Source organism: Lathamus discolor, chromosome 1 (assembly GCF_037157495.1).
Source record: "Lathamus discolor isolate bLatDis1 chromosome 1, bLatDis1.hap1, whole genome shotgun sequence".
Taxonomy (NCBI): domain Eukaryota; kingdom Metazoa; phylum Chordata; class Aves; order Psittaciformes; family Psittacidae; genus Lathamus; species Lathamus discolor.
Window position 1 is genome coordinate 48,732,547 of NC_088884.1, and position 15,471 is coordinate 48,748,017.

Here is a 15,471-nt window from a genome sequence, read left to right on the forward strand (position 1 = left end):
AACCCCAGGAGGATCTCCTGCACATCATTCAGACATTGGTGTTACTACTTTTAATACGTAATTGAGCCAGTTTTGCAGTAGCTGGCCTGGGCACTGAAAGCTCTCTTTCTTCATCAGTGTGGCCTATTTACATTTGCTATCAGAGGGATAATGGCTTGAGGAAAGCTGCACTGCATCAATTACCTGGTTCAGCTTGTTTAAAACACATATGGATTTTCAGTACCTCACTGAAGCCTTCAATACAGATATACTTTTCATAGTCATTTAAAGACCTGTACAGTTATGTTTCCACATACTGCAGAAGCACAACTAAGGCTAACAGTGGTTATTTTCCTCTAGCTCTATAACATAATTCAAATCAGTCAAGTCACCAGTTATCTGCCAGAGCACCAACCCTAGAGTAAATGCTTCTGAGTTTAACCAGCCTCTTCAGGTGCTTTTAAATGAAGCTTATATGATTATATTATATTGATTATATGAATCAAGAGAATTAGATAACTAGCCCACATCACTGTTCCTTTAAAAGAAAGGAAATGTAAACTGGTTGTAGTTGTGTTTTAGGAGAACCAAAAATTTAGGGTTCAGAATTGAAAAAGTTTGGCTTTAAGCCAAAAATTTAGCTAAAAGACATTTAGCTTGAGGAAAATGCCTCTGTCCTGATCTGAAACAACCACCTCTAGTTTTTACGCACACCCCAGGTGTCATGCATGTGGAATTTCAATATAAAGAAATCACCTGACAGAATGAGAAGAACATATCTTGATTTGGAAATGTTACGTTAGTTCACCAGATTCGCAAACAGCAGAGGAATAAACTGGATTAAGTAGTAAATGCTCCAGATAATAGGTGCTGAAAAGGAAGGATTAGTGGTAGGAGCTAAGGCAGAAAGAAACATTTCAGCAGAGATTTTACTAAAAAAAAAAAAAACCCAGAAGTAAAAGAGATTTCCAAATCTTGTTGATAAATCATCCTGAAAAGCTTAACAACGACAACAACAAAAAACCTCTGTACAGGTTTAAAGCATATATATAGAGTTCACTCAGAGAAAACAAGGAACAAGCAAGAAGATTCAAAAGGTTCATGGTTTTGTGTCTTCTAACGGAGCCAAAAAAGGCAAAGACCAGAATTTGCAAATCCATAAAGCAAAGTACATCTGACCTAAAAGACAGTATTTACATAACTATGGTTTATATACCACTATAAACAATTGCATAATCAAAGGTCAGGCTGCTTACACTGGAATATATAGAAATAAAAATCTAAACAGTTGCATCTAAAATTTTTATAAGAGGAGACTTCTTCACTGACAAACAGGACTACTTCAGACTGAGCTGAAACTATGTAGTACTCACTCGTAAAACTCAGAATTTACCAAGGGAGATGATGTCTGGCTACTTGGAGGTGATTACTATGAGAGAAAATGAAAAGCTATAAAAGAAAAATGGATTGCTCATTACTTTGTCTCGAACCACTATAGTATTTGCACAGTTTGCTTCTGGACTTAAGCTGAACTCTATCGATGTTAATGAGGTTCAGCCTGGGAAATGGGCTTTATCTATATATGGTCAGTTGCAGAATTGGATTAAAGTGCTCCCCCCATTTCAAGTGTCCTATTTTTCAACATACAAAATGTGAAGTTGCAGCAATGGATGACTACCTAGTCTCAGCTGTGGATTTACAACAGGTTTTCTGCAGTTGCCATTTAAATAATAATGATTAGACATAAGGAAGCATAGATATTTTCAATTAAAAAAGATCTACAATCATTTTTCTAAAAATTGCATTTTTATTAAAAATAAAACCAAAATCATCATACATTGCAAAGTCTTTCATGATTAATGACTTAAGCACCTGTGAAAGTCCGTTAGAGATGAGATTCTTTTGTATTTATGATATAGATTTTGCACCATTTTGTGTTTGGCTCAAATACATTATTCAGAAGTATGAAGCTGATTTTTATTTTTCTAAATATGAAACATGAATTTTGATGGGGTGAGATAAGCTGAAGTGTTCAACTCCATCAGTCTTGCAGCTGAATTCACACATGCAGTTATAGTTTCAAAGTTTTATTTCATTTTCATAGTTGTAACTCAAAGTTTTTACACCACATCTTGCAGTCATCACTAAAACATTTAGTGATAAAGATAGAAGGTAACTGTTGCTACTTTTTGGTAAAATATTTGAGAGTATGTAAGGGACAAAGTAAACCTCTGGTATTTTTGGAATTAGGGCTAATTAGGTCTTACTTAATTTAGGTGCTTGAGTAATGCTGCCTTAGCACAAGGAGCATTATTTTCACAATCCTTACCTGAGCTAAAAAAACAGCATAGTGCACTTCCACAATAACTGCTATTCATCTAAAAATATGTAGTTTGTTAGTTGCATTCAAAGATCTTATTAAGTTGAAATAAGAGTCTTGCAATGCTCAATGGGAATGATTTCGGAAAACACTAATTTTGGCTGGGCTGCACTTTATTAAATATACAAACAGAATATCTGCTTGCTACCGATGTTTAAAATGTGTTGTATATTTTTTTATTTCAGTTATTACATTGACTTGTTAGAAAAGGAGAATTTATATTTTTTGCTTATAGCAAAATCCAGCAAAGTAACAGTTGTTATTTCCTTGTGAATATATGAAACATATTAATCAGTACAGTTCGTTTTCATCTTTTATGCTTCCTGTCTTCCTTCAAGTAACATTTTTTGCTGATTTTCTAAACATTCTTTCAATTTATCTTCAGTCAAAGTAAGACGTTGTTCCAGGATTGAAACAGTCTGTATGAAGAGGGCAATAATTTCAATGGGCTTGGTATTACTCACACATTATTACAAGTGTGCAACACAGTAACACAAAAAGAATCATTCTAACTCAACAAGAAAAAATATCCTAAAATGGCTTTTTCTTAGCTACTCCACTATTTACAACTCTATTTAAAAATAATGGGTTTGTATCTCTGAAGATTGTCTAAAGGTTTAAAATTGTGCTCACAAAATATTTTCTCTGAGAGCGTGCAATATATCTGTGCTTATATAAATTACTCTGAAACACTATGTGAAAATTGCATCCATGTTTCAATAGAAAAACAGCCATCAGTGCTGACCCCAAATGATACCTTCCAAAAACCTAAAAGAAACTTCTAATGTATCCCCAAAAACAGGAAGTAAGAAAAAAAAACAACTATTAAAAGGCATTCTCCAAGAGACTGCCCTCATCAGAAAAGGTTTCTGGACACAGGCTGGCAATTTCTTTTTAATCCAATTTACAACACAAATGATTTTCAGCTGACGGCTTGAGTTTGTACTTCCCAAAACTTATTTCTTATTCTGTATTACTTATTCTGTATTGCAAAACAAACAGTTTTGCAATAGTGACTCCCTTTTCATTTGGTTTAATGTTAATATATGACAGACCACAGAGTATTATCTTAAAACACAGATTGGCTAAATCTGGACTACTAAAAAGAAGTATTGAGCATTTGCAAACAAGTGACTCAGAGTCACTGCTAGAGACCAGTATTTGGGCAGTTTCATTGACACTAGGAATTATTCCACTGCTTAGATTCCTATCCAACACCTTGAACGCTAAGTTTGAAAAAGTATTTAATGGTACATTACAAATTTGTTTTGTTCATGCCCTGCTAACACATGACTGTTCAAGCTGGAATCTGCTAAAGAGCTGGCTTCTGGCAAATCAATGCTAGATCTCACTACTAAAAAACAGTGAGTCTTTTCTTCCTGAGTTAAAAATACAACAATAATATTTATGATTATGTATCAGGAAGCTCTTACTTTAGCAAACACGATGTGATCAATATTTGCTGAAAGGAAAAAGACAGAACAGTCACGTGACTACACAACTATTCAAAATAACCCCATAGCCTTTAATATCCTGGCTTAGGAACATGATTCATGGGATTTTTTGCCCATTGACAGCATTACCATTTTCCCACTGCAAGTGTTATCTGTTACTGCATACTTACTAGAGTTAAAACATCCAGCTGCTCCACAATGTGCTCCAAAGTATTACCCAGGGAAGGGGAGATGCCTGTTTGCTTGCCCACATTAGGCACAGCTGATTCACTCTCATTCTCTGACTTCCTTTTCGAACTTGTTGCCAAGACTGAATCAGGGGGATTCTGTGCATCTTCATTGCTGACATAATCCTTGAATACAGAAACACCATTTGAAGATTTAGTTTCCTTTGTCTTCATTTAATTGGAACCATGCAACAAGATAGGAAAGTCTGGCTTTTAATTAAAAAAAAAAAAAAGAAAAACAATATCTATTTACACATAGATGCACACACACACAAGGGATTTCAGATTTGTGTCTTGTACTGGGTCCAATTCTTAGCACTTCAATTCATTTGGACCTAAGAGAGAATTTCAGCTGTGGTGGATGAGGCAGCAAGAGAAATCTCAGCAGTCTTTAGGTACATGTTTCAGGTACATATGGTTGAGGAACTACATGCGATACTACTAGAGCTTGAACTAAAGCTACGATGAGTACTACTGGCATTTTCTTCAAAAAGGTAACTTTAGTTCAGAGAGGAATTCATTCACAGCAGTCATATGGATGAAAAATCCATACATGACTAGATGATCACAAGGGTTCCATCCAGCTTCATAATATGTTTAGTATGAATTAACTTCCTCTTTCAGCGTAAAAGAATTAAGTAGTTTTAGTTGTTTACTCAGTGACATTACTTTTTGAGAAACTGATTCCTTCAGAAAAAGGGAGGAGAAAACAGCAGAAAAGACCCACGCAATGCAAAGTTAAGAGGGGACTGACTTTGATGTATAAACTTTGCTCATGGGAAAGTGAGAGAGCAGGATCTTCCCAATCACTTCCGGTTCTGTTTGTGCCTTGAAGTTCTTAATGGACCTTTTGAGTCATGAAAGGTTAAATAATCACTAATTCATTAGAAGGTCCTTTATAACAACTTTGCCTGACTTAAGGACTTTTTCATATATATCTGAAAACTTCCTATACCTTTAGATAACTTTAGTTAATTTTATACTAAAGTGAACTGAGGTAGTCAAGTTTTATTATCTCTAACTATATTTCCAATATCCACAACATTTATGAAACTTATAAATGGTTACAATTTAACTGCTTCTCTGAAACTTAATGACAACTGATGAGAATATCCATTAAGCTATGCAAAGGGGAAGTTTCAGTCTTAGCTGGCATGTTTAAAATACACTATTTTTATGACGTACTTGGGATATATTTATGTTGTAAAGCTGAACAGATTTTCAAAAGAAAGAGTCTTAAAATCATTGCTGGCCACAAAAAAAAAAAAAAATCCTCCTAAGTCTATAAAATAACCTTGCAGAATGTGAAGTGCTAGGCAGAATTAGTGACAAACCTTTACAAGATTACCCAGGCATGTTGATGAGCTGCTGTCAAGAAAGATTTATGTGTAGTCAACCCTGCCTTTGAAGCAGGTAGGATCATAGAATGGTGGGTGAAATACTACTACTACAATAATGTAATGATTTTAAAGATAAGTAATTCTAAATTATATCAATATTATTGGGAAGTCATAGTCCTGGATTATTCACAATACTGTTCCTGTGTCTTCAGTGCCATCCTGCACAGTCCTGACCAATTAACAAGCTCGGCTCTCTGAACTCACTGTTGCTGATTCTCCAAAATATTTTCTTCCCTAAATGCTGTGGTTGCGGTATCTACGTCAATGAGAGACAACTAAGTTAGAGACGAGTGGTGTCCGCCATCTGTCTTGAAAGGGCTTCCCATTTTACAAGCAAAGCACAAGAGCAAACCACAAATGCCACACACACAGAGGCAGTAGAAGACCATGGGTTTAGGGATGGGAATAGCTGATAGCAGAGACTGTGGTGGGGTAAGAGGATTTTGTATCTTAGGAAGAGGAGTGCAAAGAAGAAAGACTCACCACCCTCTCTAGGTTAAATGCACCATTGTGCATTTATTCAAAAGACAGGAGTCAGCCCCCAAGCAAGAACACATGGTGTGCAGAGTATGGGACTGATAGGGATAGGGGAAGACACCCATGCATATACTTCTATACTATACTTAACTTACAACACTACAAAACCACATGAAATCCTTCTCAAGATATGTCACTTTCATTGATTTCACTATGATGAAAGAAAGAGCTAAATGAACTAGAAGAAACCTCCAGTTCCCTTTGAGCAGCACTCTTTTATGTGCTTGCTGACTGATTTATGCAAACGAACTAATAAGCACGTCAAGTAATAAAGGGCTGACGCAACCACTACTGAAATCCATCAGTGATTTGTACTCGTACGGGGTTGTGTCAAAAAATAAAAGTGTGCTAGACATCAAACTACAGATTTCAAACATTAAGCAACTGAGGCTGTTCTACAGTATGTCCCAAAGGTTACAACATTTGCACTGGACTACAAAGAACTGGCCTCCTCAGTCTAAAGCTATTTAGATTCATGGCTCACAGTGTGATGCTTTATCAGTCAGGCTGTTGCCTTTTAAAGGTGTGAAACTGTGGTAGAAAGGGTACTGTCTTCAGCCATCTGTTGGAGTTTTGCTACTGGTCAACAGAAAGCAGCATTATTTCAGTGGTTATGATGCTCAGTCAGGAGCAGATAAGCCCTGTTCCCGTAAGAGGTGTTTTATTTTATACGTAAGGGGATAAAATTAATAAAAACTCGATAGGAGAAAGGATTTGAACCAGAACTTCCCCACTCCTAACTAGATGGTTTAATTACATCTTTCTTTCCAGTACCATGAATTTCAATTTCTTCTCAATATGAAAAATCTTGCGATGTCAACTTGAAATTATTCCAAAGAATTGTACATTGTGAAGGGCTCACTTGTTATGTTGGTGTCCTGGGTTTAGCAGTAGCAGTCATTTTTCTCCCTCTTAGTAGCTGGTGCAGTGCTGTGTTTTGACTTTCGGCCTGGGAACAGAGCTGATAACACCGATGTTTTTAGTTACTGCTCAAATGTTTGGTCTGACCAAGGACTTTCTGAGCCTCATGCTCTGCCAGGGAGGAGGGGAAGCTGGGAGGAAGCAGAGACAGGACACCTGACCCAAACTAGCCAACGAGGTATTCCATACCACAGCACGTCATGCCTGGGATGTAACCGGGAGTGGCCCGGAAGGGCACCCTCTTCTTGGTCAAGCTCGTTTCGGCAGGTGGTATTGTATTCTCTTCCCTTGTTATTTCCTTTATCATTATTATTATCATTGGTGGTAGCAGCAGTGATTTGTGTTATACCTTAGTTACTGGGCTGTTCTTATCTCAACCCCTGGGACTTACATTCTTTCGATGCTCCTCATCTCTCCAGGAGCAGGGGAGGTGGGGGGGGAAATAAAGGTGGGGGGGGAGTGGAAACTGCATGGCTGACTTGCTGAGAGGGCTTAAACCACGACCGTTAGTACAAGATGAAACAGAATACAAATGGTTTGCTATTTGGACAAGGTAGGCAGAAAAAGAAATAGCCATTTAATTTTACATTGCTTTAGCTCCTTGCTTTAAAGTGTTAGAAGTCTGCAAAGGAAAGTGTTCCAAGTATCTCAGAATATTCTGTCTCACAATGCATCCTAGGTACTTTTAGATGAGCATGAAGTATGTAGGATTACTGCATCTTAAGACTGTTCGTATCTTCCCTTTGCAGATTTCATTATATGAGATACCATTAGTTCAATCCTAGAAGAGCTCAGATTCACTGTGTTATTTCTGATTTACCAAGTTATACCTGAGGTCCTTGTGAAACAGGATTAATGGAAACTTTTTGGCACACTTAGTAAAATCACAAGATGGACATAGTCTCAAATGCTGATTAACACAAAAAAGATTAAGCTCAATTTGGCATTCAAATGTTAAAGAGTCTTGCAACACATTAAAGAATTCCTGCCTTATAACCAATCATACTATGAAGAACATCCTTGTATTTAACTATGACAGAAGAGTCCATTAGAATACACTTCTTAATGAGATTTTTATAGAAAGATGGTGAAATTATAAAACCTTGCTTCTGTCTGCAGATCTTGACTGCTTGCCCAGAAGCTTCCAAACCTCAACCAGCATTAGCTAAACCTGACAGCGAGATAGTAGCCTCACTGATTAAGCTGTGACAAACTCCAGGAAAATTGGAGGCGGGGTAGACAGGACATGTTGCAGAGAAGACAAGTAGAACTCAAGAGTTATATATTCTGCATGGTAGCAGTAAACCTGCCCATTTATCACATACTTTATGAAACACAGGCAGCTGATGAGGGAAGTGTCAATGAAAAGCCAGTTGGTGCAGGAACAACTTGTAAAGCTTATGTAATTATTCTTTGTAGACATCTGTATGTGTCCTCTGAAAATGCTGGCACTCTGCTGATTTTAATCAATCCTAATGAAGAGGTAGGGGTCTCAGAAGTAAGTTCCTCACAGCTTCAGGAAACCATTTGCCGGTTTCCCACCTGAGGCTGCTCTGTAAGTTCACGCCCCTTTGCTCTGAAGGGGAATAAGGATGTGAGTTCTAGAAGTGCAAGAAAGACCCAGGCCGGAGCACATGTTTTCCTAGACACCATTATCAATAAGCTCAGTGGAAACAGACATAATGTAGTTTGTCTAATATCAGAAAAGATACTTGTGCTAATGTTTTGAGAAATACATTAATTTTCTTGCCCTTTGAATGACACAAGTAACTAAATAAAACAGCCAAAATGGATGCAACTGTAATCTTCAACTGATACTGATTTTGCCTAAAGGCATTCTGCTTGGCATTTTCAGTGTCCTAAGGATAATCTATTAATTCTCAAGTACTTAAAAATAATGAACAATAGATTTAACTTTCAGTGGCACTCAGATTAAAAAGTTGCTGTCTGTGATTTGAAGTTTTAGGATTTAAAAAAATTAATCGAGCAAGAGAGGAAAACAATCTGTGGTTATTAGACATTGACAGGTTCTTCTAAAAACAATTCTACTCTGAGGCTGGTATTTCTCGATTCCTTTTTAAACAAGCCTGCTGTACTACACAGCAAAAATAAAGTTGAGATTTCAGTTCAAGCTCCCACAAAGTGATTACAAATTGTGCCATTAAAGCCAACCTAAACAGATTCTTCCAGCCCAAGGAGGAATGCTGTCAACTCAGGTAAACAGAGCAAACAATAAGTTACTAAAAATCTCACCTAACATTTTTTTCTTACAGTAAAATTGATCCAAAACTCAATATATCAGACAAATAGGCTGTGAAAAATGTTTTGTAGCTCAGTAAACTGCCACCAACATTGCCAAGTCAGAGTACTGGAAAAGTCATCTTGTAATTTAGTGGGTTAAGCAGGAAACCGAAATTCTTCTGTTATATACTCAAAGACTTACAGGGACAATGTGACACGAAAGTGCTAATATAAATAAGGCAAACGCCTTGATGTTTGTCAAATCTGAAAGGATCAAACACAGATAAACAAATAACTTTCAAAATTAGTACAAGAGAAATGAAATGAGACTGTTTCAAATTTTGATATCTGTTGTGCCAAAATGGTTGTTGTTTTATCATCTTCTGGAAGTTTCTAGAGATTTTTAAATGTTGTCAGACATCAAGTATGCTGCTATATCCTTGAGGTGCCTGCTTTGTATTTTAACCTTTCCTAGTATCTAAATTTACAGTCTTCCCCAGCTCAGTGAAGAGTCCAGACCTGCTGAAATCTATTGCAATGCTCAAATGCCAAATCCTTGTTATAAAGGAGTGACACCAGTGTCACTAGATTTCCTTTACTTTTGGATACCCATCAGTTCATGTCCACCACTTTCATTCAGCATAACCTTTTACAAGAAAGTTCTTTTTAAGGAAACTCACTCTACCCCACAGCCTATTTTACACAGCGTTTCAAGAACTAGATGTTCCCTTTCCTTCAAATTAGCCCCTTTTCTAAAGTATTTTAAATACTACCAATTCATAAACAACAATTCTATGTTGCCAGCAATGTAGTAAATATGCCTTATAATTAAAAAAACCCCAAACTACTCTTCTGAGAGACTTCAGAGCTACAGCTTATTTTGAGAGAATAAATTTGAAAAAGGCAATCAATTTTAAATTGTTACTTCTGAGCAAAGCTAAGAAGAAAATTAAAATGTGTACAGTATTTCCATTCACAGCCCGTTAGTAATAAAATGGACTCACATTTGGGCAAATTCACGTGAGTTACAAATAAGGAGGAGAAGGAACGGATTTAATTAATCAATAGGAAGTTATTACCATGACATTACCAGCGGATGTTCAGCAGAAAATTAAATTTAGCTTACAAATGATGTCACAAACAGCAAGCCATAATTGCTCATCTTTGTTTTCTGTCAAGCAAAATAGCCAAAACTCTGTGGGTGGTACTTAATCAATTTGTGTAAAATCCTTACACATAACCTTATCACCCCTGCCTATTCCCAAATGTTTTTCCATGAAGCATTCACAGATCAGATAGAAACAGTGTACTCTACTATCCCTTCAATTCGTGATGTTTAAGATTAGAATCTGAGTAAAATGCATCCATTTATAAAGATGCCTGAGCAGTTTTATTTATAGAGAAAAAGAATCTCCTGTTCATATTCAAAAGATATGAAAAAAATAAGAGTCTCTGTCACTCAACTGAAAATCATTTGTCTTCAGTCTTCTAAGGGCTTTGAATTCAGAAAATTTAGACAACAGCTTCCAAATGAGTATCTTAATGATCTTATAATTAAGATGGGCTTATATGAAAAAGTGATATTGGTAAGCTTCCTAATGAATCACAAAAATTGGCATGGTCTGCTTTTTAAAAATAATCCTTTAAATTTTGAACACATGGTACATTTGCCTACTAATACTAAACATTCCTGATACTGTGATTAAAACAACTACAAACAATTAGTTATAAGTAGGGCATTAGGCTCAAACAGACCAAAGATCAGAGGCATAACAGAGTACTCTCCCCCTCTACCAGACCTTGATTTCCTGTGGGTTTTGGCTATATGAAATCACGAGAAGCTTCTCAGGAGAAGTAACAGTACCATCATTATCACTGCTTTTTCTTCCATCTTGTGAACCTACCCTGGAACAAAAATGGTTCACTGTGGATAAGCTAAATTGAATTGTTTGGGAGACTTTTTTCCCCTCTTCTTTTTTTTCCTAGGCCATAATTATTCACAGATCATTTCTACTGCTTTGAAATGTTTTTTTTTCTAGTCAGTAAGTGATCTACATAAAACAGAACTCTCTAATCTATTAGGCTAACACTGAGTATGTTAAATCACAATCTGTTTTATCAGTTTCTACTGCAGAAAACTTCCCTGTAGTTTCAGCTGATGACAGCATTCTTCATTTCCTCTCCTCTCGCACGCACATGAATCAACCCAGCAAAAACCTGCCATGTGCCAGGCCCTGAAACCTTCTGCTCCTTGCTCTCTGCCATGGTAGTTGTGGTATAGTTTATTTGCAAAGTTTAACTAAAGTTTTGCATTCAAGCAGTAAAATACAGTTAAACTATGTAGTGCATCTAAAACAAAGCTCTACCAAGCATTTCTAGCTTGAGCAAACCTCTTTCAGAGCAACCCCTAACACAGATTTTCATACGAAATTCAATCTTTTGTGGCTCCTTAAGCACCTCAGTCTTCTCTAGCTCTTCAAAGAATGTTGAAGCTAAAACCAAAAATTGAAAGTACTTAATGTAAGTGCACCTCATCTAATCTGACAAGGAAATACTTGGTCTCCTCCTCTGTGGCACTGGCATCATCGTTGAAGGCAGCACATACTTCAGTTTAGATCCTGACCATGAGCTGTGGTATCAGGATACAAACTCATAACCAATATAGACTCATAGCCAAGCTAGACTATCAGAATGCATTCCTCAGCAAAACAGGCATTCTCAGCAAAACAGGCATTTTCAACTAAATACAGTAGCTCTACAGCTTGTAAGTTAAGAAAAAAAAACACAGAGCCCTCAAATGTTCTAATTAAACCACTACCCTCGGAGAAAATGAAGGACTTCCCCCACAAAACAAGCAATAAATGCCATGAACATGCAACACAAACTGGATAGAAATCATTAGAGGTTCAATTTCAACAGGTAAGAATTTCCCTGCCAGGAAGTCAATTCTAAATATAACAGTTCAGATAAGCCATATTCAAACACTTTCATAAATTATAGAAATACTTGCTCCACAGGCATTAAAAATAACTATATGTACACTATGGAGTAAAGGTAAAGGAAGGTGATATGATCTTCAGTGTAGCCTCAGCAAGAAACTTTGAAAAGCTGAAGACAGGTAACATGAAAACCGAGGAACATTCCCACTATTCACAATTGCAAAATAAAGTAGCCAATTTTAATTTAGACAAATTACTTTAAATTGCATGTGTGCATATCCAAGGGAACATTTTATAGCTAAAATCAACACTAAAGTTTCAAGTGATAACTTCTTTTTACCTATATAGAGTCCGAATACAAATTTTATTACATACTGTGCTTGATCTTCTTATCCATACTAGGGCAGGGAAAAGCTGAAGGAGGGTTGGAAGAATACTTGTAACATTAACTGGAAACATAGTGAATTAGATACTAGAAGTGAAAAAAATGACAGCAAATGAATAACCCTATATGGACAAGGCCTCTTTTCTAATACTATAAATAAAATGTTCTACTATTTTTCATACTACAAGTGATAATGAATAGAAAGAGAAGTAAAAATTCCTAGGACTTTCCTAGCATGTGGGGAAACTCCCTATCCTCCACGTAGTAGATTGTGGAGGTTTACAGAAGGCATCAAAAACATGGAGGGCAGGAGGCAGAGTTACCTCATAGTGTGAGCGAGAGCAGAGCATCTTCACCAGGAACACATCTACTCGCAGAAATGCCAGCTGTTCTTCTGGATTGTTTGCTCTTGAGTTCTTTCTGTTCTCTTTCCCCTCCTTAAGAAACTGGCTGAAAGTCTCTTCTTTAGACCAACAGCTAGCTAAGTAAGTCTAACTGAACTTCACAAAGAAACAATAGCTGGTAACAGTATAATTTATCATGCGGAGTCTTAAATTATATATAAAGGTTAGCACCTCATCTATCTCCTTCAAAGAGCTGACAAAGTCACCTAGTATATTCATTGGTATTGTTCAAAATGAATTTACAATGAAAAGAGATCATTCAACAAACCCAAAGGAATTTCTCATTCTTGAAGGCATGTTTACGCCTAGGGAAAAAATCATATACTTTACAATATGTGACTGATTTCTCTTAGACAAGCATCTCGTCTACTTAACCTGTTGGGGCAAAACCGATCTTGATCAAGTTACACTGTACGTAATGAGAAGAGGTAAAGGAACACACTTTGTCTTAAACCCCACCTCTCAATAAGAATGAACAAAAAACTACTGAAGACAAAATCCTGAAAAGACAGACTCTGCCAGGACAAAGAAAAGGATTGAAGTATATGAGTAACCACCTCCTAAACCCTGCAGAAAGTCAGCAAGAGCTGTGGTCTCTGTGCTCCCATCTCCGAAGCCCAGGGGCCTGATGCTTCCCAAGGGTGGGAGACTGCTGCACAGAACTGGTGTAGTCTCTACACTGCAGAGCCTCCCTTCCTGCACATACACATACTACGTTAGCAGAGCCCCCTGGTGTAGAAGTAGCACAGAAGATCTGTTTCCCAGCCCATACATAAGTATATACTCATACATTATCTACAAACAACCTTCTTTAAAAGTTATAATCAAACCCAAGAGAAGCTTGTTTCTGTTGGCACAGCTGCACCTGCACTGATGGGTTTTGCCAGGGTAACAGTGTCAGTGCTATGGTTTGAATTATTTTTTTTGGTACTTCATACCAACATAACTCATGCCAATAAAACTTTATTGCATAGACAAACCTAGCTTGCCTCCCATTATACAAAGATTTCACAGTCACATCGCCATCCAGAGGGACCTGGACAGGCTTGAGAGATGGGCAAGTACAAATCCCATGAATTTCAACAAGGCCAAGTGCAAGGTCCTACACCTGGGTCAGGGCAATTCCAAGCACAAATACAGACTGGGGGACAAATGGATTGAGAACAGCCCTATGGAGGTCTTGGTGATGTTGGTCAATGAGAAACTGAACATGAGCCAGCTTCAGCATGTGCTCACAGCCCAGAAAGCCAACCGTATCCTGGGCTGCATCAAAAGAAGTGTGACCAGCAGGTTGAAGGAGGTGATCCTGCCCCTCTGCTCTGCTCTTGTGAGACCTCACCTGGAGTACTTCAGCTCTGGGGCTCCCAGCATATGAAGGATGTGGATCTGTTGGAGCAAGTCTGTAGGAGGATCAGAGGGTTGTAGCACCTCTCCTACAAGGACAGGCTGAGAGAGTTGGACTTCTTCAGCCTGGAGAAAAGAAAGCTCAGAAGCTCAGGGGAGACTTTGTCTTCCAGTACCTTAAGGGGTGTACAAGAGATTTGGAGAGTGACTTTTTATAGGGGGCTGTAGTGACAGGACAAGGCAGAATAATTTTAAACTGAAAGAAGGTAGGCTTAGATTAGACATTAGGAAAAAGTTCTTCACTGTGTGGGTGGTGAGGCACTGGAACAGGTTGCCCAGAGAAGTTATGGCTGCCCCATCCCCTGGCAGCGTTCAAGGCCAGGTTGTACAGGGCTCGGAGCAACCTGGTCGAGTAAAGAGTACCTCTGCCTATGTCAAGGGGTTGCAACTGGATGATCTTTAAGGTCTTTTCCAACCCAAACCATTCTGATTCTATGAAATCTTTGCTTTTTAGCTGAGATGTAGCAGCTTTGACTTCCCTTCAGAGCAGAGGTAACAACACAAGGGTATATTGCTTGACTGGGTGGCTATTGACAAATACCATAGGGGTTTTACTCATACTTCTATGGAGCAAACAGTCTTATCCAAATTATTTACAAGAAAATATTACGGAGTAAAAAGCATTAGAAACAAAGTTAGCAATCCAGCTCTACTGAGTCCAAAGTTGTATGTAACAGGGCCAGCACAAGAGCTTGAAGACTTTGCTGGGAAGCCAGACACTACTATTAGGGAGGAGAAAAAAAAAAATACATAGCCAGGAAAAAAGTATTTTACTATGTAATACAGGAATACTGTTCCTCAGCATTTGACCAGCGTTTTTGTTAATAAAATGCTACATCTATAGTGGATGATGAACAAAGGTTTGAACAACGGTGTCATAGAGAATCCCATAAGGAGAAAATGAAGCTTCAACATTTTCCTTGAAAAATCAAACATATGTGCTTTTGTTAGGTTTCATGTAATACCTGGAAAAAGCAGCAAAAGCCTACACTGAGCTATTTCAATGCTCACCATTAGTACAAGCTGTCCAGTTTGTTCAGGTGAACACAATACTGGGTGCTGCTGAGCTTAGTTCAGATGGGATTTTCGAAAATTGCTTTAGCAGCACTAGCACAACTTTGTACTTCAGTTGAGTTTTACGATTTACTGTGATAGAAATCGCAGTAGGGAACTGCAGGAACTGAGAAATTTGAGAATTAC

General features: G+C 37.6%; 1 protein-coding gene across 8 annotated transcripts in view; it reads right to left on the minus strand.

Moving 5' to 3' along the window:
- The window catches only part of POC1B (POC1 centriolar protein B), a 70,714-nt gene that overhangs the window by 14,976 nt on the left and 40,267 nt on the right, over positions 1-15,471 (minus strand). For 3 of the 8 annotated variants that reach the window (XM_065670021.1, XM_065669958.1, XM_065669976.1), the window contains one exon: positions 3,984-4,166. The exons of 2 other annotated variants lie outside the window; for them this stretch is intronic. In XM_065670021.1, coding sequence (XP_065526093.1) covers positions 3,984-4,166 — 183 coding nt within the window. Of the gene's footprint in view, positions 1-1,766; positions 2,779-3,983; positions 4,167-6,839; positions 6,939-15,096; positions 15,191-15,471 lie in introns of those variants that run through there. 3 more of the 8 variants (XM_065669966.1, XM_065670004.1, XM_065670012.1) reach the window with 3 other exon arrangements.